We start from the raw sequence: 25,292 nt of genomic DNA on the forward strand, positions 1-25,292 counted from the left end.
GGGGTAATTAACAGTTGACCTGGGTTGTAGCGAAGGCAGTGAAAGAGGCTGCACTTCAGCAGAATCCTGGCAGCAGTTACAGCGGTCTGCAAGAGCCCAGCCCCGAGAGGAGGAGGAACATGGAGCTCAAGGGGGGAGGGAGGGGGCTGTGTGCAAGTGGAGAGGCTTTAGGACTCAGATTCTTGCGCTGCCCATGAAACTCTTGCTCTGCTTGCCACTAAGCTAAGGCCGGAAGGAAACCGCCTCTCCCTCTCGCTAGGAAGAGACTGGCCACTTTGCATGCATTTATGAAGCTTTCCTATATCAGAGAGTTTAATTCCTGGCAAGAGCTACACCTCAACGATGTTTTAGGTTCATTAGCAGTACAGTACATAAGTGATACTCTTAAGAGAATCTATGCTTCCATTTTATTCTTTAATATCATATAACAATATGCGTCTTTAACACTGGTTAACTCAAAAGGAAAGTATACTAATTATGGCTAAATAAGTAATTAAAACAGAACGATTATGAGTCCATAAAAATATCTTGCCTAGAGAGAAGCAAGGAGCCCCTTCTAAGAAGAAACTCTCAATCAATTCAGCTACCCATATTTATAGGTTTTTAAAATAATCTCCTAACAAGAGTTAGTGCTCCCACTTGATTAGGACACACATTCTTGGCTAGTAATTTTCTAACTTTAAACACCGTACTAAGTTTTCTGTACTTGAAATATACGAAAACTCTGAGTTGATTCTTGCTACTTGTCATGACATAGTCTGTTTAAAAGTGAGTGACTACTACATACATACATACATATGAGTATCTTTTTGGCCCTCAACCAACAAATACATCCATCTTCAAACTACATCTTTGCTTCTGTGAAGGTGGACATTCCTGCTATTCTCAAATGCCTTTTGCACCTGGGCCTCCACACATATCTATTGATAAAGATTAGATGGTTCCTCATCTAGAAAGGCTGTATTATTGTGTCACACCTCTGTTTCTTCCCTCTCTCCCTCTATTCTGGGTCTCTCAACTCCCTTTTTGGCATATTTTGTGAAGAGGCTAGACCAGCTTTGTCTGTGGTTTGCAGAAACACTCTTTAGATTTTTTGGTCAAGCCTAGCAGCTATTCCCCTACGTTCCTGGCCATGACACAGGTTTTGACTTTGTGGTGGTTTCCAAGACTGACTGCTTGCAGCCAGTTCCTAGGCTGGGTACTCCTGGCTCCATGCACACACAACACCCCTCCTTTCACTCAGAGCAAAGAGCAGATTGGCCTCAGCGGCGGGGCTGGGGATGGCTGCGGCTCCTTAACTTTTGAAACGCTTTCTGCAGAAAGAAGAGACTCTCATGGCCTGTTACCAAACTTGCTTGTTACTCTTACTGCACTGTGATCCTGTTTGCAGAAGGAGCCTTATGGGAGCCTCTGGCATAGACATTCAGTTCCTTTCTCTAGACAACTAGGGACATAAGAGCTGAATAGTGGGTGGTGATTCAAAAGAGGTTAAAAATTAGTGAGGCGTCCTTCTGGATCGGGGAGGAAGAGGGCAGGATTTTTAAAAAGTGGCTTTGGCTGCAAGCTGATCCTCTGCTTTTCCTACCTGCTTAGAGACAGTAGACTACATTAAGATTAGCCAGCTACACATGGGAGAGATGCAGGCTACAGAGTGGGGCCCAAGACTCCTGCAGCAATGAAGCCTGGCACCCTAAGAAAGGCATTTGAAGTGATGGGCAGAGCACAGCAGTGGGAGGGGGAGTCTCCACGATGCCCACAGCACAGGAGAGTCAGAGATGCCCCGCCTATATTCCCCAACGGGAATGTAGGTGGGCTCAAATCCTCCCTGGCATGCACAGCCTGCAAGCAATAATAATGTGTATGTGTTATGTGCCGTCAAGTCACCTCCAACCTATGCTGACCCTATGAAAGACTTCCAAAACGTGCATGCCTGTGTGACTCTATATACTAAAGTTAATTTGCATTTATTTACCTTATGGCATGGTTTATGGAAATGTCCTTGAAATTGACTGTACTAATCTCACACTGTAATCCGCCTTGAGAAAGGCTATTTGAAGAAGTGAGCTGTGGCTTAGGAAAGCTCATCCCCTACCACAAACGTTGTTAGTCTTCTAGGTGCTCCTGGACTCTCTTCCCCGATGCTACGGACAATAGCCAATTAATTTAATACCTACTCAGAGCGGTTTACGAAGTGCGTTGCTATCCGCCTCTCGACAACCATTCTGTGCGGTGGGTGGGGCTGAGAGAGCTCTGAAAGAGCTGTGGCCGACCCACTTCACCGCCACACCCAGGCCAGCCCACCCTCTGGCCAGCATAACCGCAGGGGCGAGCAGAGGAGAGGGGGCTCCTCCCACCCGGCCCCAAACGCCCCCTTCTTCCTCGCTTGGCGGCACTGCCAAGGTGACCGCGGCCTTCGGAGCTGGCCCCGCCTGGCCGGATTCACCCAGGCCTGGCCGCCCAAGGAACGCAGGAGGCGACCGGCCAAGCCTCCCGAGGCCGACAAGAGCCTGCGCGTCTCAGACATGCGCAGATTAAGTGGGAATAGGGCAAGGTGTGTGTGGGGGGGGGGGAGAATGCTGCCACTCTGCCGTCGCATTGGCTGCGATAAAAGCGCTCTTTGTTTCCCATTGGGTGGAACGAAACCCTGGGGCGTGGCTTGCGGCGACGCGAAACGACCCAAAGCAACGGCGGCGCAGCAGGGCGGCCGTTGTGGGCGGGGCGGCGTCTGCTGCTGCAGCCAATCCGGCCTCGGCAGGGCGCAGTTTGAATCAGACGGCGGCGTCGCCGGAGAAACGAGCGAAGGAGGGTCGGTGGGTCCGTCGTCGGTCGGTGGGGCAGGCATGAGGAGAAGGTAGGTGGGCGGCCGGGCGGCCGGAGGACCTCTCGGGCGGCGCCCCCGCCCCGCAAGCGGCCCCTGACCGGCTCTTTCGCTCTTCCTCCCCGGCAGCGAGGTCTTGGCCGACGAGTCGGTGACCTGCCTGAGGCAGGCGCTGGGCGAGCTGCGCGACATCTGGGAGGAAATCGGCATCCCCGAGGAGCTGCGACTGCAGCGGACGGAGGTGGTGATGTTGCACGTCAAGGTGGGCCAGGCCCGCGGGCGCCGCTTCTCAGGGTTGCCAGGTCCAGGTCGGGAAATTCCTGGAGACTTTGGGGGTGGAGCCTGGAGAGGGCGGGGTTTGAGGGGGAGGGACCACAGCAGGGTATGATGCCATGTTTTTCACCCTCCAAAGGGGCCATTTTCTCCAAGGGAGCTTGTTATGAGCCTTTACTTCTCTTGGGTAGATTTTACCTTTAATCTTTCCCTTACGCCCTCTGGGTAGATTGCTACCACCAGAAATATTATATTCCAAGGTTAAGTTTTCCCTTTTGTAACGTGCCTAAGCATCAGGCTCCTTCGTGGTTCTATGTGGCCCTGAGGATAGGAATGGGATATAGCAATGACAGCTACTCTGGGATATAACAAAACAAAATAAACTTTTATTTTTTTAAGAAGCGTATTGGTTTCATAAAAGTAGTTCTCAGTTCTTAACCTTACTTCATTTACACTCATTCACACAGATCTCTTCTAAGGCTTCACACACAGTTTGCCTCTTTCTCTTACTCAATATTTCTCACAGATGTGATTAAACCCGCTCAGGCAGCACACAGCTGGCCTCTCTTTCCCTGACTGAGTGTCCTTTCACAAACATGCTCAGTTCAGGTTCCACACAGGTTATATTTCTCTCATAAATACTTCAATATACTCAGGCAGCACACAGCTAGCCTGCTTTCTTCTGACTAAATATTTTCTCTCAGCTTTCAGTCTGAACTGCATTCAAGCTGCCCACCCTCTCAGTCACCAACCAATCATATCACTCACCCCCACTCTTCACCTATCTCACCAAGCATTTAAAGATACATGCACCCATTTACTTGAAATCATTACAGAGCTCATCTCTGTGGTCTGGTGCTCTCCAGCTACCACCTGGAGGCTGGCAACCATAGCTGCTTCTCTCAGCTCAGCCAGGCGGTGGCTGCGGGGCGTACCTGAAGAAGCAAGCTCAGGGTGACCTCAGCATCGCCAGGGGGCTTCTGGCAGGGCCCTCCCAGAGCTCTGGGCTGCTGCCTGCTCACCTTCTCCCTTTCCAAACCACAGGACCTGCTGGCCAAGATGATTGCCGAGGAGCAGAGCCTCAAGGACCGGCTCCTGAGGAGCATCGATGCCTGGCGCAAGCAACTGGCCACACTCTGCCAGGAGCTGCAGCTGGCTCCTTTTGAGGTGAGGCGGGCGGTCCCCTCAGGCTCCAAGGCAGGGTGGAGGTGGTGGCTGGGCAGAACCTCCTGAGCCCTCACCTCTGCTCTTCTTCTTTCCCCAGGAGGACGAGGAGGCGACCATCCTGCAGCTGGAGAAGGAGCTGCGCACTCAAGTGGAAGTCAGGCTGAAGCAGAAGCAAGAGCGGAGGCAGGAGCTGCAGGCCCTGCGGGAGCAGGAGTTGGAGATGTGCGACTTGCTGTCGGTCGCCCCATCCGGCATCTGCACCAAGGGCGTGCCCAGCCTGGAGGAGCTGGCCCACTTCCGACGCCACTTGGCAGCGCTGGCGGCAGAAAAGGTCCGTGGGGAGCACATAGAGTGCTGTGGGGCAACCAGGGAGCAGCCTTTGTGGCTGACTTTTTGCTTTGGCCCCTAGGAGCGCCGGCAAGCAGAGTTTGTCGGTACAAAACAGAAGATTGTTCTCTGTATGGAGGAACTGGAGCACATCCCCGACACCAGCTTTGAGCGGGATGTTGTGTGTGAGGACGAGGAAGCCTTCTGTCTCTCCAAAGAGAACATTGCTGCTCTGAAGGACCTGCTGCGCCAGGTAGAGGGGCTGAGCCACTGGCACTTGGGGTGCGAGGGGGGGGGACCTGGGTGCCTTTTGCTCTGTACTCAGTTTGGCCCAGGCTGATTTTTTTATTCTCTAGCTGGAGGTCAGGAAAGCTCAGAATGAGGCTTTGTGTGAAGAGTTGCGCTGCAAAATCCTGATACTCTGGGATCGGCTGCGCGTGCCTGTGGAGGAAAGAGAATCCTTTGCCATACACATGAAGGGATCCAGGAGCAAGACCATCAATGCTGTAAGGATCTTTTCTCTATGAAGGCCGCTGGGAATGTGCTTGCAGGCCCAGCTACAGAGAGGCCAGGTACAAATGCCTTGGGACTCCCTGATCCTCTTAACACAAGTAGCCCCAGTGGAGTCGCCATTTCTACCTAGGTGAGGAGGTGGTTTTTCATGTGAGGCAATTGAGGTGCAGAGCAAGCGAAACCAGTTTAGAAGGTTTCCTCCAGGGTCACAGGAGATGCAGGGTTCTCCTGCATAATGCTGAAAATGTGGAGGAAAAGATAGACCAGTGGTGGCCACAGATCAGTGCTTGGCTTGAGAGCAAATCCCAGACCTGTCCTCCTTTAGTTGCAGTTAGAAGTGACTCGCCTGGAAACGCTGAAACTCCAGAACATCAGGAATATGGTGGAGGCCATCCGGGTAGAGCTGGCAGATTACTGGGACAAGTGCTTTTATGGCGAGGAGCAGAGGCAGTCTTTCAGCCCGTATTATAAGGGTGAGTTCCTGCCTGGGGACCGGCTTGCTCTATTTTCCCTGTCCTTGGAAGCTTTTGTCATCTCCCCACTTCCCCACTGTTGCAGATGATTTTACTGAGGAGCTGTTGCAGCAACACGAGGAGGAAATAGCACACATGAAGCTCTATTTTCAGACGCACCAGGAAATGTTTGAAGCTATCCGCAAATGGGAGGGAAACTGGCACCACTTCCAAGAGCTGGAGGTAACTTAGAACCTTGTGGGGTAGTTGCTGCCTGGCCTGGGCCAGACAAGACAGGGCCGTGTATGAAGCCTTTGCCAGGATACGTGTGAGGAGCTTTCTGTGACTGACCCTCCTTTTCAGAGGAAGGCAACAGACCCGAGTCGTTTCACCAACCGAGGGGGCAACCTCTTGAAAGAGGAGAAGCTGCGTGCCAAGCTGCAGAAGACGCTTCCCAAGGTCTGTGCTTCTGCAGCCCTCTGGATTCCTCAACTCGGTGCAGGGGGAGAGGCAGGTGGGCCAGCCTCCTGCCCTGCTAGGAAGGGATGGCTTGACTGAAGGCTGTTGTGTTTCAGCTAGAGGAGGAGCTGAGGGGTCGAGTGGAGCTCTGGGAGCAAGAGCAGGGCCAGGCCTTCCTTGTGAATGGGCAGCGCTTCATGGAGCACGTGAAAGAGCAGTGGCGCCTGCATCACCTGGAAAAGGAGAGAGAGAAGCAGGAGCGGGTGAGTTGCCTCTGGGCTGTCTCCCAGTGCTTGTTGCTTGTGTAAACTTGTTGGCCTTGGCCGAACTGGCAGCAGCCTAAGAGCTGCTGTAGCACAGGGGTTAAGTGGTTCAGCTGTGAATCAGCACTCTACTGGTTCGAATCCCACTACTGCCATGAACTCAGTAGGTGGCCTTGGGTAAGCCCCTCCTCTCAGCCCCAACTCCCCAGCTGTATTGTGGGGATAATAACACGAACTTGTTCACCGCTCTGGGTGAGGCACTAAATTCTCTAGAAGAGTGGCATATAAGCACAGTTATGACGTGCTTATATGAGTAAATAGTCTCACCCCGATCCCACCCTGATAATTTCTGTAAGTCACCACATCCAAAAAGCTGATGCAATTGACATCCATTTGTGCAGTAAACTTGATGTTAACGTCAAGTCCTTGCCTCTATCCGTTCCCCACCTTTAAATAAAATGTACATGTCATCGATGTACTTCTTGTAAACACTGATGCTATCCAAAAAAGGGTTGTGTTCTGTTACAAAAATGTATTTGGATTCTAAATCCGCCATGTACAGGTGAGTGATGCTCGGAGCAACCCATAGCTACCCCCTTCGTTTGGAAATAAAACTGTTCTAAATCTAAAGTCATTCTTCTCCAAAACAAGATCCAATAACTGGAGAAGGAAGGGGGTGCTGGGACTCTGTCTAGCTCTCTTATACAAAGTTAGTTCCACAATCGCTCTGGCACCTTCGTGCGGAATAGAGGTGTACAGTTAGGAGGAGGAGGGAGCCCGGAGTGTAAGCAGGCAGAGCAACTGAGCTCAATCCTTTCTCCCCTACTGATTACACCAGTGCTCAAATATAAAGCAATACCAATCACTGCCGGATTGGTACAGCCACCTGTATTGATCATGCCCAAGGGCTATGGCTCCAACCGGTTTTTGGACAGAATGCGAGTAACCCTCGTTCTTCTACTGCTTCTAGGGCTGGCCTAAAACTTACTGTTTTGCATCAGGCACAACCGTTCCGCTATTCCTTTCTCTCTCTTTCAGCAACTGAAGAAGTCCCGTCAAATTGAGGAGGAAATGATGTACGGCAGTGTCCCCCGCAGCCCCAGCAAGCGTCGGGTCTTAGGCTTCAACACCCCTGGTAAAGTGCGGAAGGTAAGTGCCACGCCGGCTGGATCTGGGCCACTGCCATTCGTGCAGAGCTCACTTCCCAAAGGGGGGTGATGGAAATCAGCAGTGTAGCCCAACGGAGAATTCTCAACAGTGCAGTTCCAAGAATATAGAGGTACTAGGGTCAAAGCACGTTTCTCTTCAGAACAAGAGTTAAGATGCATTTACTGCATGGAATCTTCCTAAGTTATGGTCCTGGCACTGATGTCTGTTCCACAAGAGCAGGAAAGTCTCTTGCAGCTTGGCATTCAGGCATGCGCATACACTAATTCCTCTTTATTAAAATGCAAGTGTTGAAATTGCATGATCATGCAGTAGGTTTTCACTGTGTTGTGAAATCCCTGGGGGATTTTGGCATAAGGAGAAACGGAAGGCATCTTTGAACTGCAGACTGTGGCTGCTTTAGAGAACAGCACAATTATATAGCTACAGCTCAGCCTTCTTTCGTTGAATTGTCTTGAAATCTGGTGAAATCCTCTTGATATTACAACTATAGAAGAAATCAGGCATCATAACCGAACACCGAGCACCTGGTTTCCTGGCACTGAGCTGGAAAAAGGACTTAGATTTCAAGTGTGGAGAGTTTTACCAATTTGTTGGTGCGAAGAAGGGGAGCTGGCGTCCCCATGCAGGGTGGGGAAGGAGGTGGGGAGTCAGCTGCAGTAACCCTGGTGTTTTTTTCCCCCTTGCAGCTCAACGCGACAGCAGCTACCCCCAACAGCACGATCCGCTCAGCGCTGGGGGGCTCTGTGTTCCACTCTCCAGCATCCCATCCACCACTTTCTGGAAGCAAGGTAAGCATGTGGCCCTGAGGAGGAGGAATCTGTTGAAAACCATAGAGGGACTGCAGCCTTGCCCCACAGCAGGATTCTTCACCAAATGCTGCTTTTCCTATTGTGATGTCCCACGCAGATGGGGGGGGGGGGTTACTCCAGTAAAGCAATTGATGCTATGCTGCATACAGCAAAGGAACACAAAAAAACCTGAACATTTGTTCCAGTCCATTAGGATACAGCCCCCTGCCCCCAATCTTCAGACAAGTAGTACAGTTCTTGCAAAGCCTCTTGGGCAGGGTTAAGCTGAGACATTCCTGCTAACTGCCAGCAGTTCTAACCGGTGCTGTTCCCCTCTGACTCCACAGTCTGTCCGGACTCCTTGCCGCGCGGCTGCCAAGCCATCTCGGCCAGGACGCCTGGACCGCAACAAGGAGAACGTGTCTCAGCTCAACGGAACAGCTTTGAGCGGTGGGTGCACCTCCACAGCCCCTGCCCAGCGTACCTACAGCATTAATTCTGTTGCCAGCACCTATTCCGAGTTTGCGGTAATTTAACTCTTCTCTAAACCTTTGGTCCTAGCACAGGCCTGCTCCTCTCTTTGCTACCTAAGCAGACTAGGTCCCAGGGTATACATCTGGTTTGAATTGCTATTCAGCTCCCTTTAATCTGACCCAGCTTAGCTGCTGCCTGTTGAATGAAATGGTTTGCCTTGCTAGGACTGTAACAGATTCCCCGACTTGCCTGTGGGCACAGTAGTGTCCATTTGGTTGAATAGTGGTGGCTGGTGTTTCTATCCTCGTCTTACTTTGCCAACACGGTCCGCATGCAGTCCTAACAGTCCCAGTTTGCCCTCGGTAGATCCATGGTTGAAGCAATTGTCCATCTCCAACTTCATTGCCCAGTGCACTGAGCCAAGCACTCTAAGAGCAGAGGGCCGCTCCTTGCTTCCTGATGGGTAAGGATTTCTATCTGGTCCTGCTTTTGCAGGTGCCTGTATCACACCCGTTTTTCTCTTCACAGCGCGAACTTTCAGAGGCTTCCAAATCTGAGAAGAGGCCCCGCATTCTTAACTCAACGATTTCTACTCTTGACAGCTGATGGGGAAGGAACAGGCAGGCCCCTCTCCTGTCTCTCTCCTCCGTGAAGCGGTGCCACCGCCGGCTCAGTTGGCCCGCAGCCCTTGACCAAATCTCTCAAGGCCACTTTTAATGCTGTTGCTTGATTTTGGTGCAGTTTTTATGTTTTATTTTTTAGAAAATAACGGTAAAGGTGCAGAGGGTCCCTAGCACAGGCCAGCTGCTCCGCTGGCATCCTCGGTGGTTCCTGTAACATACTTTGGCGTGACTGCCCTGTTTTTCATGGGCAGGCATGTAAGGATGGCATGCTGTAGGGGGGGGGGGCAAGGGCAGGGCCACAGAAGAAATGATACTTTTGGGCCCCAAAGGAACAAAGGCACTTGGGTTCTTGTGAGTAAGGCAAGAGTAGCAAGAGGCTAGGGGACAAGGAAGCCGTTCCTTTAGGGTGACGTGGCTGGACTGGCAGCACAGGCTCCAGAGAAGTCAGATTAATCTCTCGGCCGGTTTATTTTAACGACTGCCGCTGCTCCACCCCCCTCATGTGGCTGCTGCCTTAAAGGAAAGCTGCCCCCACCTTTCTTGGGGTGGGGAGACTGAGTTTGACAGGTAGAGGGAGGTTGTTCTTTTTGTACGTGATTATCATGGCTAGATTTGCACTTTGGTTTCACTACAGCCCCCATTATTTATTTGTACGCCCTTCTGCTCTTCAGCCCTTGTGTTTTTTTGTTTCCAGTTGGACTCCTCCCTCCCCTCCCCCCACTTGCTGAAGCAACGGCCCCTGCTTCCACTCTAAAGAAGATTGCAAAGATATAGTAGCTTTATTAATAAAATGAATATTAAATACATGTTTTGTAACTCAGCTCTGCATGAAATACAGTGTGAATGTTTCTACTTGGGTATAGTCTGTGTTTTTAAAAATGTTCTTTCTGGCAATGCTTAGGGCCTCCTCCAGGCATCCTTAATCAGGAGGCTGTCAGGAACAAGTCTTGCCGACCTTACCGGGCAAAGCATGGGTGAAGGTGGTCCACGGCCCACATACCACATCCACCACTACAAGGCCCCAGTCTCCAAAGCAGCAAACTTTCTTTGGTTGGTCAGAACTAGCCGTGTCCCCGTGTCCCAGTTGCCCATATTTACCTAGAGATAAAAACAGCTGTTAGCCCTTTCGGGAGGAAGAGAACTAGTGCCACAAAACAAGGCAGATGGCCTATTTCCTTACTTACCCCAGCCCCACGTGTAGAGATCCCCAGTTTCTGCAAGGCAAAAAAAGGTAATGGTAGTCCCCCTGTGCAAGCACCCAGTCATTACTGACCCACGGGGGGATGTCGCATCATGACGTTTTCTTGGCAGACTTTTTATGGGGTGGTTTGCCATTGCCTTCCCCAGTCATCTACACTTTACCCCCAGGAAACTGGGTACTCATTTTACCGAGCTCGGAAGGATGAAAGGCTGAGTCAACCTTAAGCCGGCTACCTGAACCCAGCTTCCGCCGGGATCGAACTCAGGTCGTGAGCAGGACAAAGGCACAATTAGAGCATTAACAAACAAATCTGGACCACACCAGAAAATGTAAATGAGCGAAGCCCACCTGAGCAGGAAGGCTCCTGATGGGACTTCTTCCATAAACATAGCCCCAAAACTAGCACCAGCAAACATCTCATGCCAAGGGGCATCTCTTGGTACAAGGGAGGCAACTCTGCAGCAGGGCAAGTCTCCCCTTTATGCCCAGACTCCTGGCACCCCCCCCCCCCACTGCTGGCCAGATTAATTCATGACAGCGGTGTCTTACGTGTCACAGCAGCCGTGTGGCGTGATCCGCAGCTGACCTTGCTGACGTCTGCCCCTTGAGGCATATCGAGCAGCGCTGGAAAGGCCTGGATTGAAATGAACGCAGCTTTGGGACTCTCCTGCTGTGCTGAAGATCCTAGAAAGGGGCTACCTTTTAATTTAATTGTGAGCAACGATGCCTTGCCACCAACCCTACCTGGGCTCTCGGTCCAGGCTTACCGGAGGCCGGCGTGCTGCTCTCGGCATTCACTGCAGTGGCCCCGTGACTTTCCGCCATCGTCTTGGAAGGCAGTGCAAGCTGCCCCCATTCATTCCAGCCCCACATATATAAATCGCCTGTATCTGCCAGACAAAGAAGGATACCAGGAGCTATAACTCAGAACCAAGACTTTCCCCCCAACTAAATTGAGGTTCTTAGTTGTCAATTTTTTAAAAAAACACGAAACAAACAAGGTGACTTATTATGGACCAGCCCTAACTAAGAAAATGGCACAGCGACACCAAGTGTCTCGGATGATGACGGTGCCTATGACATTGGGCTTCAGGCTAGGGGCAGCAATACTATTGGGGGCTTTAACAAATTGGACCCAAGGGTTGGGCTGCTTTAGTTTTGTTACTGGATTCAAAAATGGATCATGCTGTCCTGTTTGGGCGGTAATTTAAATCCTCTCATGGATCAGACAAGCACTTGTTGCTGCTAAGACTTGTGGGCGGAGCCCATGTTCTCTTCCCCGCGTGAGTTATTCTTTCAAGAAAGCTCTTGGCTGGCACAGCAGGCACCTCCTGTGATCAGGATGGGTGGTAGTGGAGAGTGCCCTCAAGTCATAGCTGACTTATGCCAACCCCAGGTGGGGTTTTCATGGCAAGAGACTCAGAGAGGTGGATCCCTGGTCTTTGTTGGTCTCCCATCCAATTGCTAACCGAGGCTGATCCTGCTTAGCTTCTGAGATTTGACCAGATCTGGTTTACCTGGGCTAGCCAGGTGAGGGTATCTGGATCTTTGAAAACAGAGAGGACGAGGCAACAGCTGGCGGGGGGGGGAGCAGCTGCACCGTCCACCAAGGGCAGCATCTCAGGGGGCTCCAGCCCGGATCGCCTTCCCCCAAGCCCCCCCCCCGCCCCGCCCCCGCTGCTTACCACTGACACTGGCGGAATGCCACCCGCCGGCCGCCACCTCTCCCATGGGCACGCCATGCAAGGCCTCCACCAGCTGCGGCTCCGACACGCCTTCCAGCTCCCCGTGGCCCAGCTGTCCGTGCCTGGAAGGGGGGAAGCAGAAAGGCCATGCGGCGGGGCCGTCGCTACCCCCTGCCGGCCCCCCGCGCTTGCCCGCGGCCGCCCCTCACTCACCTGCCGCCGCCCCAGGCGAAGAGCGCGCCCCCGGCGCAGAGCAGCAGGACGTGCTCGTGGCCCAGCGCCAGCTTGCGGGCCCGCAGGGACGGCGCCAGGGGCCTGAAGAAGTCCGGCCGCGGCACCACGTAACCGCCCGGCACCAAGGGCAGCTCTGCGGGGAGAAGAGAGCCAAGGCAGCGCGGCTCCGGCCCCCGGCCAGTCCCCCCGTCCGGGGCCGCTCGCTCACCTGCGGCCGCCGCCTCCTCCGGCCGGAGCTCCCTCCGCCAAGCCGGCGCGCCGTCCAGGGCCGGGCCGGCCTCCACCCGCCGGGCCTCCAGCGCGGCCTCCCGCAGCAGCAGCACGTGCGTCTCGGAGGGCAGCAGGTCGCGGCAGTCGGAGGGCAGCGCGGCGCGCAACGCGCCCTGCAGCACCGGCGGGGCCCCTGCGGAGGAAGCGCGCTCAGCCCGGGCAAGCCGCTCGGACGCGGCCCCCGAGCCCGCTCCCGCGCCGCGCCCACCCACCGGCCGCCACCAGCCCGAAGAAGCTCCAGCTGGGCCGCACCGCGCGGATCGCCCCCGAGGCGCCCAGCCGGGCGGGCTCCAGCCCCGCGCCCTCCTCCAGGCGGAAGCCCAGCTGGAACCAGCCGCCCTCGCGGGCCATGGCCGGCAGAAGCGGCCGCAGCGGGGCGGGGACAGGCCTGTGGCGCGCCGGTTCTTCCGCCCCGCCCCGCCCCAGGGAGGGGCCTGGGCTTGGCTCCGGGGGTGGGCGGGGGTTTCATCCCCGGGTGGTTCGTCCATCCTGTCTTCTAGTTTTTACCGGGGATTGCCTCTGCTTGTTACATTCGTTTTGATGATGGGCTTTTGCTTGATTTTAATGATTTTGAAGACATGTTTTGATTATGGTTGTTTTTCATTTGTTAGCCCCTTGGTGGCATACATCTGACACATGAAGAACATGTAAGAGGCGTTGCAACGCTAGCTGCAAAGGGTAGTTTAAAAAGACAAAAGATGGAGGCAGGGCAAAGACTGCTCTACACTGGAGCTGTGTGAAGGGGCTGTGAAATGCCAGAAGGGAAACTTCAGCCCATTATAACCCCTCCAGGTCCAAGCCTGGCTCTGGAAGGCAGCTCCAGCCCATTTCCATTCCTCCCTGCCCTCTGCTTGCCATCCCAGTTTTAGACTGGAAAGGTGAAACTGACAGAGCCTTTGGGGGAGGCAGAGATGAAATTAACAAACCCTCTGAGGAGGGATCTCCCTCTGCGCTCTTTTTAAACTATGCTTCCAGGCTAACATTGCATCTCCCTACACTTGACAAACATGTACTGAGGCATCTCCTGTAGTGAGACAAAAAGGCAAGCTATGTATTTTGTAAATAAATAGTAAACATACAAGGTAAATGTTTAGCAAAAACCCAGCTACCACTGATTGCTGGGTCCAGTTCAACCTATGAAACATACCCAAGACGAACCCGCCCGACACGCCTTACTATGCCCACCAGTAAGAGCCCGCACTGTTGAACACGGGGTTGAGAGTTTTGTGAATGATTAAAATATTTATAACCCAACTTTCCTCTAGCTGAAGGCTGCTTTAAAACAATCTTTATGCAAACAAAATAACCCAGATACCTGCAGCCATTACCCATTAAAAGCCCTGGCAGATAAAATGGCCATATAGCGCCACTGTTGGAAATCCCTCTTAGCGGAATAGGCAAGCCGTCCTCAGAACCCATAAAATACAATTGTTCAGGAGGCGCTTCTATACACGGCATTGAGTTGTAGCCTGTGACACTGTTTGTTGTATACGTCATCTTGTTCTTACTGCATTGCTTTCTAAATTCTGTAATTACACTTTTCACACTTTTTCATTACACAGTTCTGTATCTTGTATTGTTTCGGTTGCATTATTCTTAATTTTTGTACTCTATCCTGAGTCTCAGCATTCCGCTCTTTAAACCTTCCACAGAGAAAAATGTAACGCTTTGTGCATTCTATAGACACCGTCAACTGATTCATGGGCAGGCTCTGAGCTCTGCTATTCAGTACGGTTAACCTGCTAGTTTAAAAAGTATTACCTTTACCCTTTTAGCTGCTGCTGAATTATTTTGATATTAGTCAACTTCATTATGTTGAGCTTGGTTTTATACATTTTCTTACAGCAAATCACTGGAGCTGTGCTTAAAATAGAAAGGTTCACAAAATAGAAAACGTTCACAAGGTCAGAAAAAGTTGATAGCAGGGAACACAATTCAATTACTTATAAATTATTGTCAAGTATATTTATTTGGTAAGAGCTGCATAAACAGAGGTGTATGTGTGAGAGAGCTTACACTGTAAGAAAAAAGTGAAGCATTTAATCTTGTCTTTTTTGTATCATCTAATTTTTTTCAAATATCAAAATAATGTTTAAACATGAAAATAAAGTTCACATCCAAAGTTGATATAAGGTTTACTTTCCGTGTGATATTCGGGCTCATTTATCTTTGCACAAACATTGAATTCTTGGCCAATTTCTCACGGAACCCTTGAGGTTCCAGTAGAACCCCCGATTTCCACCCAACCCTGGAAACTCTGCTGCCTGGAAGCAGGGAACTTGCCCCTCCTTGCTGGGTACATGTCAACATAAACAGGAGAAAGGCCAACAGTAACAACAGCATCTGGTGCACCTGCTTAGGTCAACAGGTCCAGAAGAGGGCTGTGTCTTGAATAGGAAGTGGTCAAGTATCCATCATGAAGATGGTCAAGCATTCCCTTTAGTAAAGGAGTGCAGCACATAGTCAAAGATACATACACTTCAATTCCTTCCTGTAGTTTTTAAGTTTTAAGAGTTTACAGAATCAACCAGAATAATTCTGAAAATCTGTAGGCTGAGTATTACAAAAATTGTATGACTGACCACTGTGGAAGGCGGCCCTGGGGCCGAAACATGTATGGTCCAGTTTAGTGTTGGTCATTTGACTATCAACTGCACTTGGAGAATGTTATACCTATTTTAAGAACATGTGTGTAGCCTGCTATTTATACCCTATGTTTTTGAGTACTGTGTACACTGTATAATAAATACTTATTTTGAATATATTTTAAAGGTTTTTAACGTGAGCCTTATGCATTACAGAAAAAAACATATGCATACTTTTCCACAGCCATGTGTCAGTCACACAGGTATTACAACCTGTATTTGCTCCCAAGGTTACCTATATGTGGGCCCATTTGCCACGGACAGATCTGGTCCAAAAGGAGAGCTGAAGCCCACCAAGGTTCTTGCAGGAATGGAAGAGAGAGAAGGTAGGGGGTGGAAAGCCACCCCTACAGTAAGGTGCTACAGGAAGCCTCCAAAAGAGGAATACTGTGGAACTATCACCAAAGTGCCACTTGTCTCCAAGCAGCAGCCACAGAAGACCAAGGCTACAGAGAGCTCACCACTGCCAGACACACTCACCCAGGGAGCTGCTATGGGGCAGGCTCCATCCACCAGTCTGCTGCAGAGAACCCTTGGAGTAACCTGCTGTCCCACAACCCTCCGGCAGATCAGGCCCTAATCCCTTATCCCAGTGCTCAGCAGCAGCAGCAGCAGCAGCAATGTGTGCTTACAAAAGTGGGGGGTGGGGAGCTTTCATTCCCCGCCTACAGTACTAGGCTTAATCAAGCCATAAACAACAGCCTGGGCCAAGCACTCCTTGGCAGGCTGGGCCACTTGGGGCTTGTCCTTCTCCAGCCCAGCAAGGACAGACAAGATCTCCAGCATCTCGCTCTCCATGAGTTTCTCCGCCAGCTCCTTGGCAGCTGCCACCATGTTCTTCACCACCACCACACCACGGTGTTGAAGCTCCGTGCTGGAGCTGAGCAGCAGGGCCTGCAGGATCTCCAGCCAATGAGTGGTCTGGGGAGCAGAAACAGGGGCAAGCTGAGAGAAACAAGCCTAGGCCAGCCCTGCCCCATCCTGTTCTGCAGCATACCTTTCGACAGGCCCTCTCCCCCAATTCTACATACTCCACTGAGTGCTAGGAACAAGCGACACTGGTGACCTTCAAGGCCATAAGCAGGAAGCAGGGGGAGCCGCACCCCACAAAGCTGGCCAGTGACTGGGGGCACTCACCACTTGGGGAATGCGGCTGCAGATCTGGGGGAACAATGAGGTGAGCACAGCCAGAGTTCCTGCCGCTGCCCTCTGGAGCCGCTCATCTTCCTCTCCACTGTATAAAACCATTAGCTTGAGCCGGTCACTACCTTCAGCCAGAAACAGCTCCCCCACCTGCACAGAAGCAAACCCTTATCATAGGATCGTAAGGTTGGAAGGGACCTCTAGGATCATCTAGTCCAGCCCGGATTTGTAGCAGAAGCCTGGTGCTTCCCTCCTGCCCCCCACCCTCCCAGTCCACCTGCCTGCTCACCTCCGGGCTCAAAGCTAAGTTGCACAGGCACTCGGTGGCTGCCAGGCGGATCATCTCATGCTCCTCGAACATGTAGCCCTCGATCAGAGGCACTGCCTTTTCCTTCACAATCTTCTGTCTGCGGGAGGGGTAATGTGAGGCGGGCACCACTGAACCTCCCCTGTCCTTGCCCACTAGGCAACGCAGCAGTGGTGACTGGACCACTTCCCGCTGCTCCTCCTCACCTGAGCCGTTCGCTGGTCCCGGCCAGATTGGTGAGGGCCATCAGGCCCTCAAAGTTCTGCAGGCCAGTGCGCTTCAAGTGCAGGAGGCCCACCAGAGGCCGAACCACTTCGTAGACCTGCACAGCAAGAGAGCAGCTGCTGCAGAGGAAGGGCAGTGCAGCCAGGCATAGACCTCACCCAACTCCCCTCCCTTGAGCCTGGCAGAGTAAGCCGAGGCCCCCCCAAACAGGGCTACCCACTCAGCCCGCGGCCCACACTGACTCGCTCGCCAGGGAAGGCCATCTCAGGGGCGGTTGTGATCGTGATCCTGGCAAGCGCCTGTGCTGCCCTCGTCTGTCCTGCTTCCGTACCGTCCAGGGCCAAAGGGATCAGAGCCTAGGAAGAGAGCAGCAAGAGGCATCACTGCAGTCAAGGTATGGAAGGGCATAGGAAGGCCAGGAGAATGGGGTCCTGCTTACCTTTCCCCCTCCATGGGCGACCACAATACCTCTGTCCTCTGGGTCTTCAACTAGGGCAAGGAAAACCCTGAGACGCGGAAGAGACACGTTAATGGCTGAGCCCTAGGGCTCCCATTGCACCCTCCCCCGCCCAAGACATCTGCCTTGGGAATAAAGCGCTGTGAGCCTGCAGGAACGGTTGCACCTTCACTTGACCTATATGCTGTTACTCAAAGCTGACAGTGAGGCCAAGCAGAATTTGGACAGCTGACAGTAGTGGGGTTACCAGGCAGCAGACCTGGCCTGTGACTAACAGCTCCAAGGGAGCCAGAGCTATGGCCAAAGAAACGGTGCTTGGGGCGGGGGGGAGGTGTCAAGAGAGTGCCCCACTGTAAATCTGCCTGGGCCTGAAGCCCAATGTTTGCATTCTGCCCATCCTCTAAAGGGCTCAGAGCAGCACATGGAGGTGATTTCATGGAGCCCATTTCTGAGCACAAGATGATCCAACAACAGCTCTCGAAGAGGTGGTGCAAACCCAGTGACTCGAGCTCTTCACATCCTGGCCCGGCAAGGTTCTAGGCAGACTCCCCATGAAGGCTCTTTAGAGCAGGGTTAGCTCAGTTCTGGGGTAGATACAGGAAAAGGGAGAAGAGCTCCCACTTCAAGCTTAAGCCAGCCAACTTGCCACCAAATGGCCTAGAAGGCAGTGAAGCCAGCTGAGGAAGGATTAGGAAATACTCCAGCCTCCCAACCCCTCACCTGGAAATCAGTTCTCTGCAGGAGGCACTCAGGGCAGGGCTCTCATTCTTCACCATGCAGCTGAGAGCTGACACCACACCAGCAGCCAGCAGCTTCCGCACACGCTGGCGCACACACTCCGGCTTGTCCTGGGCAGGCAGAGACAAGGAACGGGGGCCTCAAGCCTTGCCTCTTCCCCCCTTTTGCCTCGTCCCTGCAGCAGCTCCATGGCACACCTGAAAAGTGGTGAGCAGCGGAGGAGGTGGCACTCTCTTCCCGCCATCCCCACAGCTCCTGGCGCAGAGCACGGTAAGCCCCACCCCCCAGTGCCTCTCACCTTTGGGTGTTTTTCAGGGACGTGCTGCTTGGCATACTTTGCGAGCTCCACCATCTGGGGGTCCAGCTCTTCCTGGTCATAGCTGCTGGTGCAGTTCACCATGGAAGAAGCCACCGCAAACATCACAGTCCTGTTCTCTGACTGGGGGAAGCAAACATACGGAGGAAGAATGAATGATCTAGCTGCATCCTTTCCAGCGTTTCCTCTGACTAGCCCCCCTGAGCAAGCAAGGGCAGTCCTGCAGCCTGCGCCTGCCACTCTTAGGTCCTGCACCTGCCTCCACTACCGTCTAATTTTGCCTGAGGTCAGACTGGAGGACTTCACAACTGGCTTCTGAACAGTTTAGTGTCACACTCAGAGCGGTGAACAAAGCCAGTGTTATTAATATCCCCACAATACAGCTGGATGGCTGAGGCTGAGAGGAGTTCATGGCAATCGTGGGAGTCAAACTAGCAGAGTGTTAATTCACTTAACCCCTATGCTACAGGGGAAGGAGCAACCATTGACCATTGTTTTATATTCAAGGGACATTCTATTCTACGGGTACACCTCCCTTCCAAAGCCAACAAGCATCTAAGGCCATTAGAAATCTAAACAATTTTGTTATAAATTCTTAACCTGCCTTTTCCTGGTTAGAGAGGATCCATGGCCCCCCTTTAAAAAAATCTGAATAAACTTAACAAGAAGACATGTCCTTTCATTGATAAAAACGGAGAAGAAGAAGGTGGGAATAAATTGACATTTTTCCCAATGAAGGAAGAAGAGCAGCGGGATCCCTCACCAGGGATCTATGCTAAGACTGGCACTGTTTATCTTATTCATAAAGTACTTGGAATAGCAGGCCAACAGTGAGGTAGCAAAGTTCACAGTTGCTATCTAATTTTTCAGGATGGTGGAAACACAAAGGGATTGTGAGGCGTTCCGAAAGGACCTCTCCAAACTGGGCAAACTGGCAACAGAGGTCTTGCTTTCATACATATGCAAATAGGATCTGAACAAGTGATGACAACCCCACCCCCCAAAAAGACGGAATTCTGAAAAGCTCCTTGAAAATGATGATTCAGTGTCCATCAGCAATTTTAAAAAGCAAATTCCACGCTAAGGACAATCAGCCGCTTCTGGAGACTGACCTGAATGAACGATCTATCAAAGAAGCTTCAGGACATGCCCTTCAGGCCAAAGTTATATCCTCCCCTAGCCGCCACCTACTCCCGCTGCAGTCATACCCTGGCCAGATGGAACAGGGCCTGCAGAGCAGCATGATCTTCCACAAGTTCTTCCTTCACATCAGCATCCAAGGTGAGGTATGCCAGGCCCTCTGCTGCCCAGTGCCGCGTGCTGGCATCCATTCCCGCGTTGCACAGCCACCTGGGAGAGGAGGACATGGCAGAAGCACAGAGAACACAATACCTCCCCACCAGCAACAACTCATTTATGCCATGCAGATAACAGCCCCCGTTAAACCTCTCCCTACTAAATCTGCCACAGCAAGCCTCTGAGGGCAGCACTCACTTGCGACACTGTTTGGCCAGCTTCAGGGTCGAGCCTTCAGCAAACTGCTTCATGCTGAAATCTGTGCCTCCTGCTGATCCCAGTTTGCAGAGGCCCTGAAAACAGGAGGAGTTGCTGCAGCCTTACGGGAAGGCACCCGCTTCGCCCCGTCCCCAACCGATCCCTCCACTCTCCCTCCACTCACCACCAGAGCACGAATGCGCATGCTGTCACGCTCACTGCGCTTGTAAATCTCCTTCAGGAGCGTGACACCATTGGCGGTGATGAATGTAGCCCGCTTGGCCTTGTCAGCGGCGTGGATCAGGGCTTCCACGGCGACAAGCTGGTCAGCCTCCCGTGAGGAGGCACACAAGGCCAGGATGCTCTCCATAATGCCCTTCAGCTCCAGCACACGATTTCCTGCCTCCGAGGGGCCCTGCAAAAGACACGACACAGCCTGGATGGCCCGCAGCTTGTCAGGCATACCTTGGCCCTGAAACCAGCACCTGGAAGGGAAACAAAGCACATCTCAAGCTTATCGTGAGAACCTATGCCAGAACAAAGAAGCTGATTTTTAAGTAAAATATTCACAAATTTGCAGCAAAAAAAGCATTATGTAAAACTAAGGCATACCGCACAACTTCTCCCGGCATGTCATAACAACCTACACCCTTTTCTTCCACCTATTAACTGAGCTGACATCATGGAATGTTGAAAAGTCTTATTTGAGAAAAGTTGCCAAGCAACTGAATGGTGGCCAAAAGATCTGTGTAACTGAAGGCAAACTAAGCAATACTTGTTTCCAAAACACCAAGACTAGAGAGATGCTCAAGAACAAGAAGGACCCCAACCACACCGTCTCTGCCCCATCCATTTTCTTGCCACCAAAAGTATTTTGGGCTTCTACGGCTGGCCCCACAGTCCCCTACCTGATACAGTCCTCACAAAGCAGATGGAAATTCTCCCGCTCCACATCACACTTCAAGTCCCCAAAGAGCTTGCTCAGCAGGACAGCAGCACTCAGGTGGCTGTTCTCTGTCACACGCAGACTTCCCGGCACGTGGGTCACTGTGCCTCCTACCGTTAGGATCTCCTTGAGACCTGCAAGGACAGGGGCTCAATGTAGCTAGCAAGGGTCTTCAGCCTGGGAAAGACATGTGATGTCAAAGTTTGTACCCTGATCAATAACCCAAAGGGCCAGACTGTTGTTTGGGTCTTGCAACGATTTCCGAGGCACGACACTGATCAGCAAGTTGAGGATGCTATCACGCCCATAGGAAGAAATACTCTCCCGGGTCAGGGCTTCCAGAAGCTGCTTGAGGAGCAATTTCAGCTCCCTGGATGTATCTGCAGGAAGAGTAACGAAGAGGGGCATCAGTATCAAAGTCCATGCTACCCTACACTGTCATCCACATACCGACTGCAGACTGGGCAGAGCAGCTAGCAGGGCACAAATGAAAGTCAGGCCAACCTGTATTTCTTTTCCAGAAGCCCAAAATGCAAGCTAGAACCTCCCCTCACCCCATTAAAAACACAAAGATTAAGAAACCAATCTACCAAATCCTCAAAAGCATACCTAAATCTATGATAACCTTCAGACCAGGAAGGCACACAGAACAGCCCTATTTTTCCAACCGTATGAGAATCTCCAAATATCAGGGACCTTGGTCTCACCAAACCATCCCTGAAAGAATCCCCTTCCTGGCAAGGGACATTATCATCCCTACTCAGGTGCACAAGAGAACCACCATGGACTCACCAGACACCAAGGCTTCTTCCTTGCCACGTACATCCCTCTGCAATCCCTCTTTAAGGGCATCAATCATGACCTGAAGCAAACTATAGGTAGCCAGTGAGACCTGTTCATCCTCCAACTCCAGCACGCGAAAGAAGCGCCGAGGTCCCAGCACAGTCAGGACTGCCACAGTCTGCAAGACAGCCCCCCCCCCCACCATGTCTGAGATGCTGGGAAGCATCCAGGCCAAGGTCAGCTCTTCCTCTCTCTGAACAGCCTGTTATGATGATCACTTGAGGAAGAAGCCACACCTTACCACCAGGGTCAGGAATGACTGCAAACAATAGAATGGGAATCTTGCATTCCACACACAAAACCCTGACACCGCCCAACCACGAGGGATATTTTAACAGCTGGGACTGTCCAAGACAATTTCTGAGATGGGCGCAACTGCAAACAGAGAGACTTTGAACAGATGAGAAAAGGCCAGACTCAGCAAACAGGAAATAATGAAAACGATTAGACAACAGCTGTTTCTACCAGTCTCAGAGAACAGGAAAAGATCTGTTCACCAGGCAGGCAGCTCCTTGGATACCACCTGTCAGGATCCTGGGAAGCAGAAGCTCTTGAAACTTCACTTTTCCCCCTGACACTCACCCGGGAACGATGACCACGGCAAAGACCAGTAAGGGTACGCAAGGCTGCTAATATCATATCTAGCTGATCTGTGTCCAGCAACTGCAGAAGCAGATGTACTCCATCATTCTGGAAAATCTTCTCAGCGCCAGGTTCCTCTCGAGCTAATACAATCAGGTTCTGGGCGGCCTGGCCAGAGGAAAAAGTATTCAGTCTGGCAAGCAACGCCCCTCTCCCTCACCTGATGAAACAGTCTCCTGACAATACGGCCCCACAGAAGAGGCATTGTTGCAGATATTCCCAAAAGTTGGCTAACAAGAGCTGCACTCTACCATCCTTGTACTCCCCCTGCAGTGATACCTGAAACCAAGCCAAATGCCACAAAATAGCATAGCCACAATGAATATCAAGCATATCCTGCAACAACAAAACCACAACTCTTAACATACAACATAAAAATATAAGCAGATTAGCATATCTGGCAATTCTTTTACTGCTATTACCCTTGGAGCTGGTGCTTTCCCATCAGATCTTCCAGCCACCACTAAACCTTTTCTCTCTCATGCCTCTAGCCGTAGTCACACATTTGTAAACTTCTACAGGCTAGTTTTGGTTTTAAAAAGAGCCCCTAGCAGTAGCAGTCCTAGCAGTAGGACTCACAAAGCCTGTCCAGTGGCAACATGCCCAGCCCTGCTTCTCGCCCCAGCCCGCAGGCAAACGCTACCTTCTGCTTCTTGTCTTGATCCTTTTCCTCAGCGTCCAACAAGACTTTAAACATCTGCTCGACTTTAGAGTCGGTAGAGGCTGCGGCTGTCACCTGAAACAAAGTCAGTTTTATATCCCACCCTTCACTACCTGGAGTCCTGGAGCAGCTTACAATTACCAAGAGATATTGCTCTCAATTTGAGTTTGGAAGCACTAATAACCTACATGATAGCAGCAATCCAAACACAAAAGCAACACAGGTTCAAAACTACTTTCTAGACCAATGAATTATTTGTTTTCCTAGGGGTGGAGTACTGGGTACAACATTTCTCAATTGGCTTTAAAATGGGCATTGTGGGCTGTGGTAATGCTATGAGACAGGTGGGGCTGAGAGAGCTCTGAGAGAGCTGTGACTGATCCAAGGCTTCAAGCCAAGGAGTGAGGAATCAAACCTGGTTCTCCAGATTAGAGTCCTGCCGCTCTTAACCACTACACCAAACGGGCTGAACCTCCCACTCGGACCACGAGCCAGCGCAGGTCCAGGCCGCCCCTCGCCTACCTTCTCGTGCACGCGGCTGCCCAGGTCGCGCAGCGCCTCTTGCAAGGCTCGGTTCTTGGGTTCCAAGCTCACACAGCGCTGCAGGTCCGAGAGGGCCTGGTCCAGGCGGCCCAGCTTCTGGAGGGCTTGGCTGCGCCGGAAAAGCCCCTTCACGTCCCGCCCGTCGGCCTCAATGGCTGCCCCGAGAGCGAGAGAAGCGTCAGGGCCCGCACGGGCAGAGGGAGAGCGGCCCCAGAGAGCCAACGAACGACCCCCATCCTCGCCTTACCTCGGGAGGCGTCCTGCTCGGCCTGCGCGTAGTCGCCCTGCCGCGGGGAAGAGAAAGAGAGGCCCTCCGTCACTAGGCCCGGCCCCGGCGGCCGCGACCCCCGCCCCGGCCCCGGCCCAGCCACTCACGCGCTTCAGGTGGCAGGCGGCGCGGTTGCGGTGCAGCGCGGCCCGCTCGGCCTGCGGGGGGTCCAGGCTGAGCGCGCTGGCGTAGGCCTCCAGCGCCTCCTCGTAGCGGCCCGCCTGGAAGAGCGCGTTCCCCGCCTGGCGCAACTCCGAGGTCTCGCCCGCCGCCATGACAGCGCCCCAAAGCCGCGCTTCCGGGGCGCGGGACCGGCGCCTCCGCTTCCGGGGCGGCACGCGACGCCCCACGCTGATGCGCACGCGCGCCCCGCCCTCTCCTCACCCCGCCCCGCCCACTCGCCTGGGGGTCCGGGCGTCCGCGGCGCAGGCGCAGGCGCAGGCCCAGGCGCAGTCGGCGGCGACGCAGGCAGAAGTGGAGCCCGTCGGCGGCCAGCAGCGCCAGCAGCAGCAGCCCGTACAGCGCGGCGCCCAGCAGCGGCAGGCGGCTCCTGCGGGCAGAGGGGCGCGTGCTGAGCTGCGGGTCCCGCGTCGGCGCCCGCCCGGCTCCCCCCGCCCGCCCGCCCCCCGCGAGCGGCTCACCGAGGCGCTGCCGAGGAGGCGTTGGCGCTGCTGCCGTCGAGGGCCGGGAGGAGGAGGGGGTCTGCCCGCGCGCAGCAGGACTTGTGCACGCGGCTCCGGGGCTGGCAGCAGTAGGCCAGGGCGGGCGGGTCGCTGAGGCGCGGGCAGTAGAAGCCGCTGTGGAGCCGCCGGTCGGGGCCGGAGTAAGCCTCGCACAGGTGCGCGTTGTGGCCCGAGCCTGGAGGGGGCGGGCGCCGCTCAGCGCAAGAGGAAGCCTGCCGCGGACCTCCCACCCCCACCCCCGGCCCGCCGCTCCGAGACCCTGAGCCCCGGAGGGCTCTGCCCGCCACCCGCCCGTGTTCTTTGCCCCTCGACGGTTCGGGCAGTTCGTGCGCGGGTCCTGGGCAAGAAACGCCGCGGACGCGGGAAACTGGCACTAGCCCCACCCCATTCAGGAGCCGCCGGGGGCCCCTTCGAGCGCTGCTGATCCCTGAGTGATGGGGAGGGTCCTCACGTCCAGTCCCGACTCCTGTATTGCCCGGGCGGGGGACGGGCCGCAGTAGCTGGGGAGGTGAGCGGGCTTCCCTTGCAGGAACGGAGCAGCGCCCACCCGGGGGAGCAGGGAGAAAGGGGAGGGGGCGAGGCCCCCTACCTGTCCTGAGAGAGGCCAGCAGCAAGCCCAGCAGGTGTGACAGCAGCATCTTCCCGGCAGCCCTGAAGCACCTCC

The 25,292-nt window shown here is 53.3% G+C and overlaps 3 protein-coding genes across 7 annotated transcripts; 1 reads left to right on the top strand and 2 right to left on the bottom strand.

Moving 5' to 3' along the window:
* Nucleotides 1-2,779: 2,779 nt before the first annotated feature.
* On the top strand, nt 2,780-10,179 carry PRC1 (protein regulator of cytokinesis 1). 2 transcript variants are annotated; one of them, XM_055002945.1, is made up of 14 exons: nt 2,780-2,851; nt 2,948-3,080; nt 4,136-4,258; nt 4,356-4,589; nt 4,668-4,838; nt 4,942-5,091; nt 5,424-5,571; nt 5,657-5,793; nt 5,914-6,009; nt 6,126-6,272; nt 7,311-7,421; nt 8,129-8,230; nt 8,578-8,757; nt 9,233-10,179. In XM_055002945.1, the coding sequence occupies exons 1-14, from the start codon at nt 2,841-2,843 to the stop codon at nt 9,308-9,310; spliced, it is 1,821 nt and encodes a 606-aa protein (XP_054858920.1). In that variant the 5' UTR covers nt 2,780-2,840; the 3' UTR covers nt 9,311-10,179. The 2 variants fall into 2 exon arrangements, with proteins under 2 accessions (XP_054858920.1, XP_054858921.1); XM_055002946.1 differs by having other exon boundaries at nt 8,578-8,680.
* RCCD1 (RCC1 domain containing 1) lies at nt 10,153-13,107 on the bottom strand. 3 transcript variants are annotated; one of them, XM_055002948.1, is made up of 8 exons: nt 12,930-13,107; nt 12,656-12,850; nt 12,427-12,580; nt 12,214-12,335; nt 11,296-11,418; nt 11,078-11,212; nt 10,512-10,541; nt 10,153-10,425 (listed from the first exon to the last, which is right to left on the bottom strand). In XM_055002948.1, exons 1-8 carry the CDS (start codon nt 13,066-13,068, stop codon nt 10,262-10,264), a joined length of 1,062 nt encoding a protein of 353 aa, XP_054858923.1. In that variant the 5' UTR covers nt 13,069-13,107; the 3' UTR covers nt 10,153-10,261. The 3 variants fall into 3 exon arrangements, with proteins under 3 accessions (XP_054858923.1, XP_054858922.1, XP_054858924.1); XM_055002947.1 differs by having other exon boundaries at nt 12,427-12,850; XM_055002949.1 differs by having other exon boundaries at nt 10,336-10,425; nt 11,078-11,162; nt 12,427-12,850.
* A 1,560-nt stretch (nt 13,108-14,667) lies between these two features.
* UNC45A (unc-45 myosin chaperone A) lies at nt 14,668-24,241 on the bottom strand. Of its 2 annotated transcripts, XM_055002720.1 has the most exons (19): nt 24,053-24,241; nt 23,925-23,961; nt 23,657-23,832; nt 23,117-23,209; nt 22,414-22,581; nt 21,781-21,949; nt 21,198-21,368; nt 20,951-21,122; nt 20,227-20,527; nt 20,043-20,137; nt 19,757-19,898; nt 18,531-18,671; nt 18,215-18,342; nt 17,477-17,543; nt 17,280-17,393; nt 17,019-17,134; nt 16,795-16,912; nt 16,500-16,655; nt 14,668-16,283 (listed from the first exon to the last, which is right to left on the bottom strand). In XM_055002720.1, exons 1-19 carry the CDS (start codon nt 24,218-24,220, stop codon nt 16,017-16,019), a joined length of 2,799 nt encoding a protein of 932 aa, XP_054858695.1. In that variant the 5' UTR covers nt 24,221-24,241; the 3' UTR covers nt 14,668-16,016. The 2 variants fall into 2 exon arrangements, with proteins under 2 accessions (XP_054858695.1, XP_054858696.1); XM_055002721.1 differs by lacking the exon at nt 22,414-22,581.
* Between the last annotated feature and the right edge of the window lie 1,051 nt (nt 24,242-25,292).

Source organism: Eublepharis macularius, chromosome 18 (genome assembly GCF_028583425.1).
Source record: "Eublepharis macularius isolate TG4126 chromosome 18, MPM_Emac_v1.0, whole genome shotgun sequence".
Taxonomy (NCBI): domain Eukaryota; kingdom Metazoa; phylum Chordata; class Lepidosauria; order Squamata; family Eublepharidae; genus Eublepharis; species Eublepharis macularius.

Excerpts from the sequence above, each read along its gene's own strand:
- PRC1 (XM_055002945.1), top strand. Across the intron at positions 4,839-4,941 it reads TGAAGGACCTGCTGCGCCAG|CTGGAGGTCAGGAAAGCTCA; the intron begins GTAGAGGGGCTG and ends TTTATTCTCTAG. Across the intron at positions 8,758-9,232 it reads GCACCTATTCCGAGTTTGCG|CGCGAACTTTCAGAGGCTTC; the intron begins GTAATTTAACTC and ends TTCTCTTCACAG.
- RCCD1 (XM_055002947.1), bottom strand. The coding sequence starts at position 13,068 with ATGGCCCGCGAGGGCGGCTGGTTCCAGCTGGGCTTCCGCCTGGAGGAG. Across the intron at positions 11,213-11,295 it reads GAGCAGCACGCCGGCCTCCG|GATCTTCAGCACAGCAGGAG; the intron begins GTAAGCCTGGAC and ends GCCCCTTTCTAG. Across the intron at positions 10,542-11,077 it reads CCACACGGCTGCTGTGACAC|AAACTGGGGATCTCTACACG; the intron begins GTAAGACACCGC and ends TTTGCCTTGCAG.
- UNC45A (XM_055002720.1), bottom strand. The coding sequence starts at position 24,220 with ATGGCGGCGGGCGAGACCTCGGAGTTGCGCCAGGCGGGGAACGCGCTC. Across the intron at positions 20,528-20,950 it reads CTTTGTGAGGACTGTATCAG|GTGCTGGTTTCAGGGCCAAG; the intron begins GTAGGGGACTGT and ends TTTCCCTTCCAG. Across the intron at positions 16,656-16,794 it reads ACTTAGCTTTGAGCCCGGAG|GTGGGGGAGCTGTTTCTGGC; the intron begins GTGAGCAGGCAG and ends GCTTCTGTGCAG.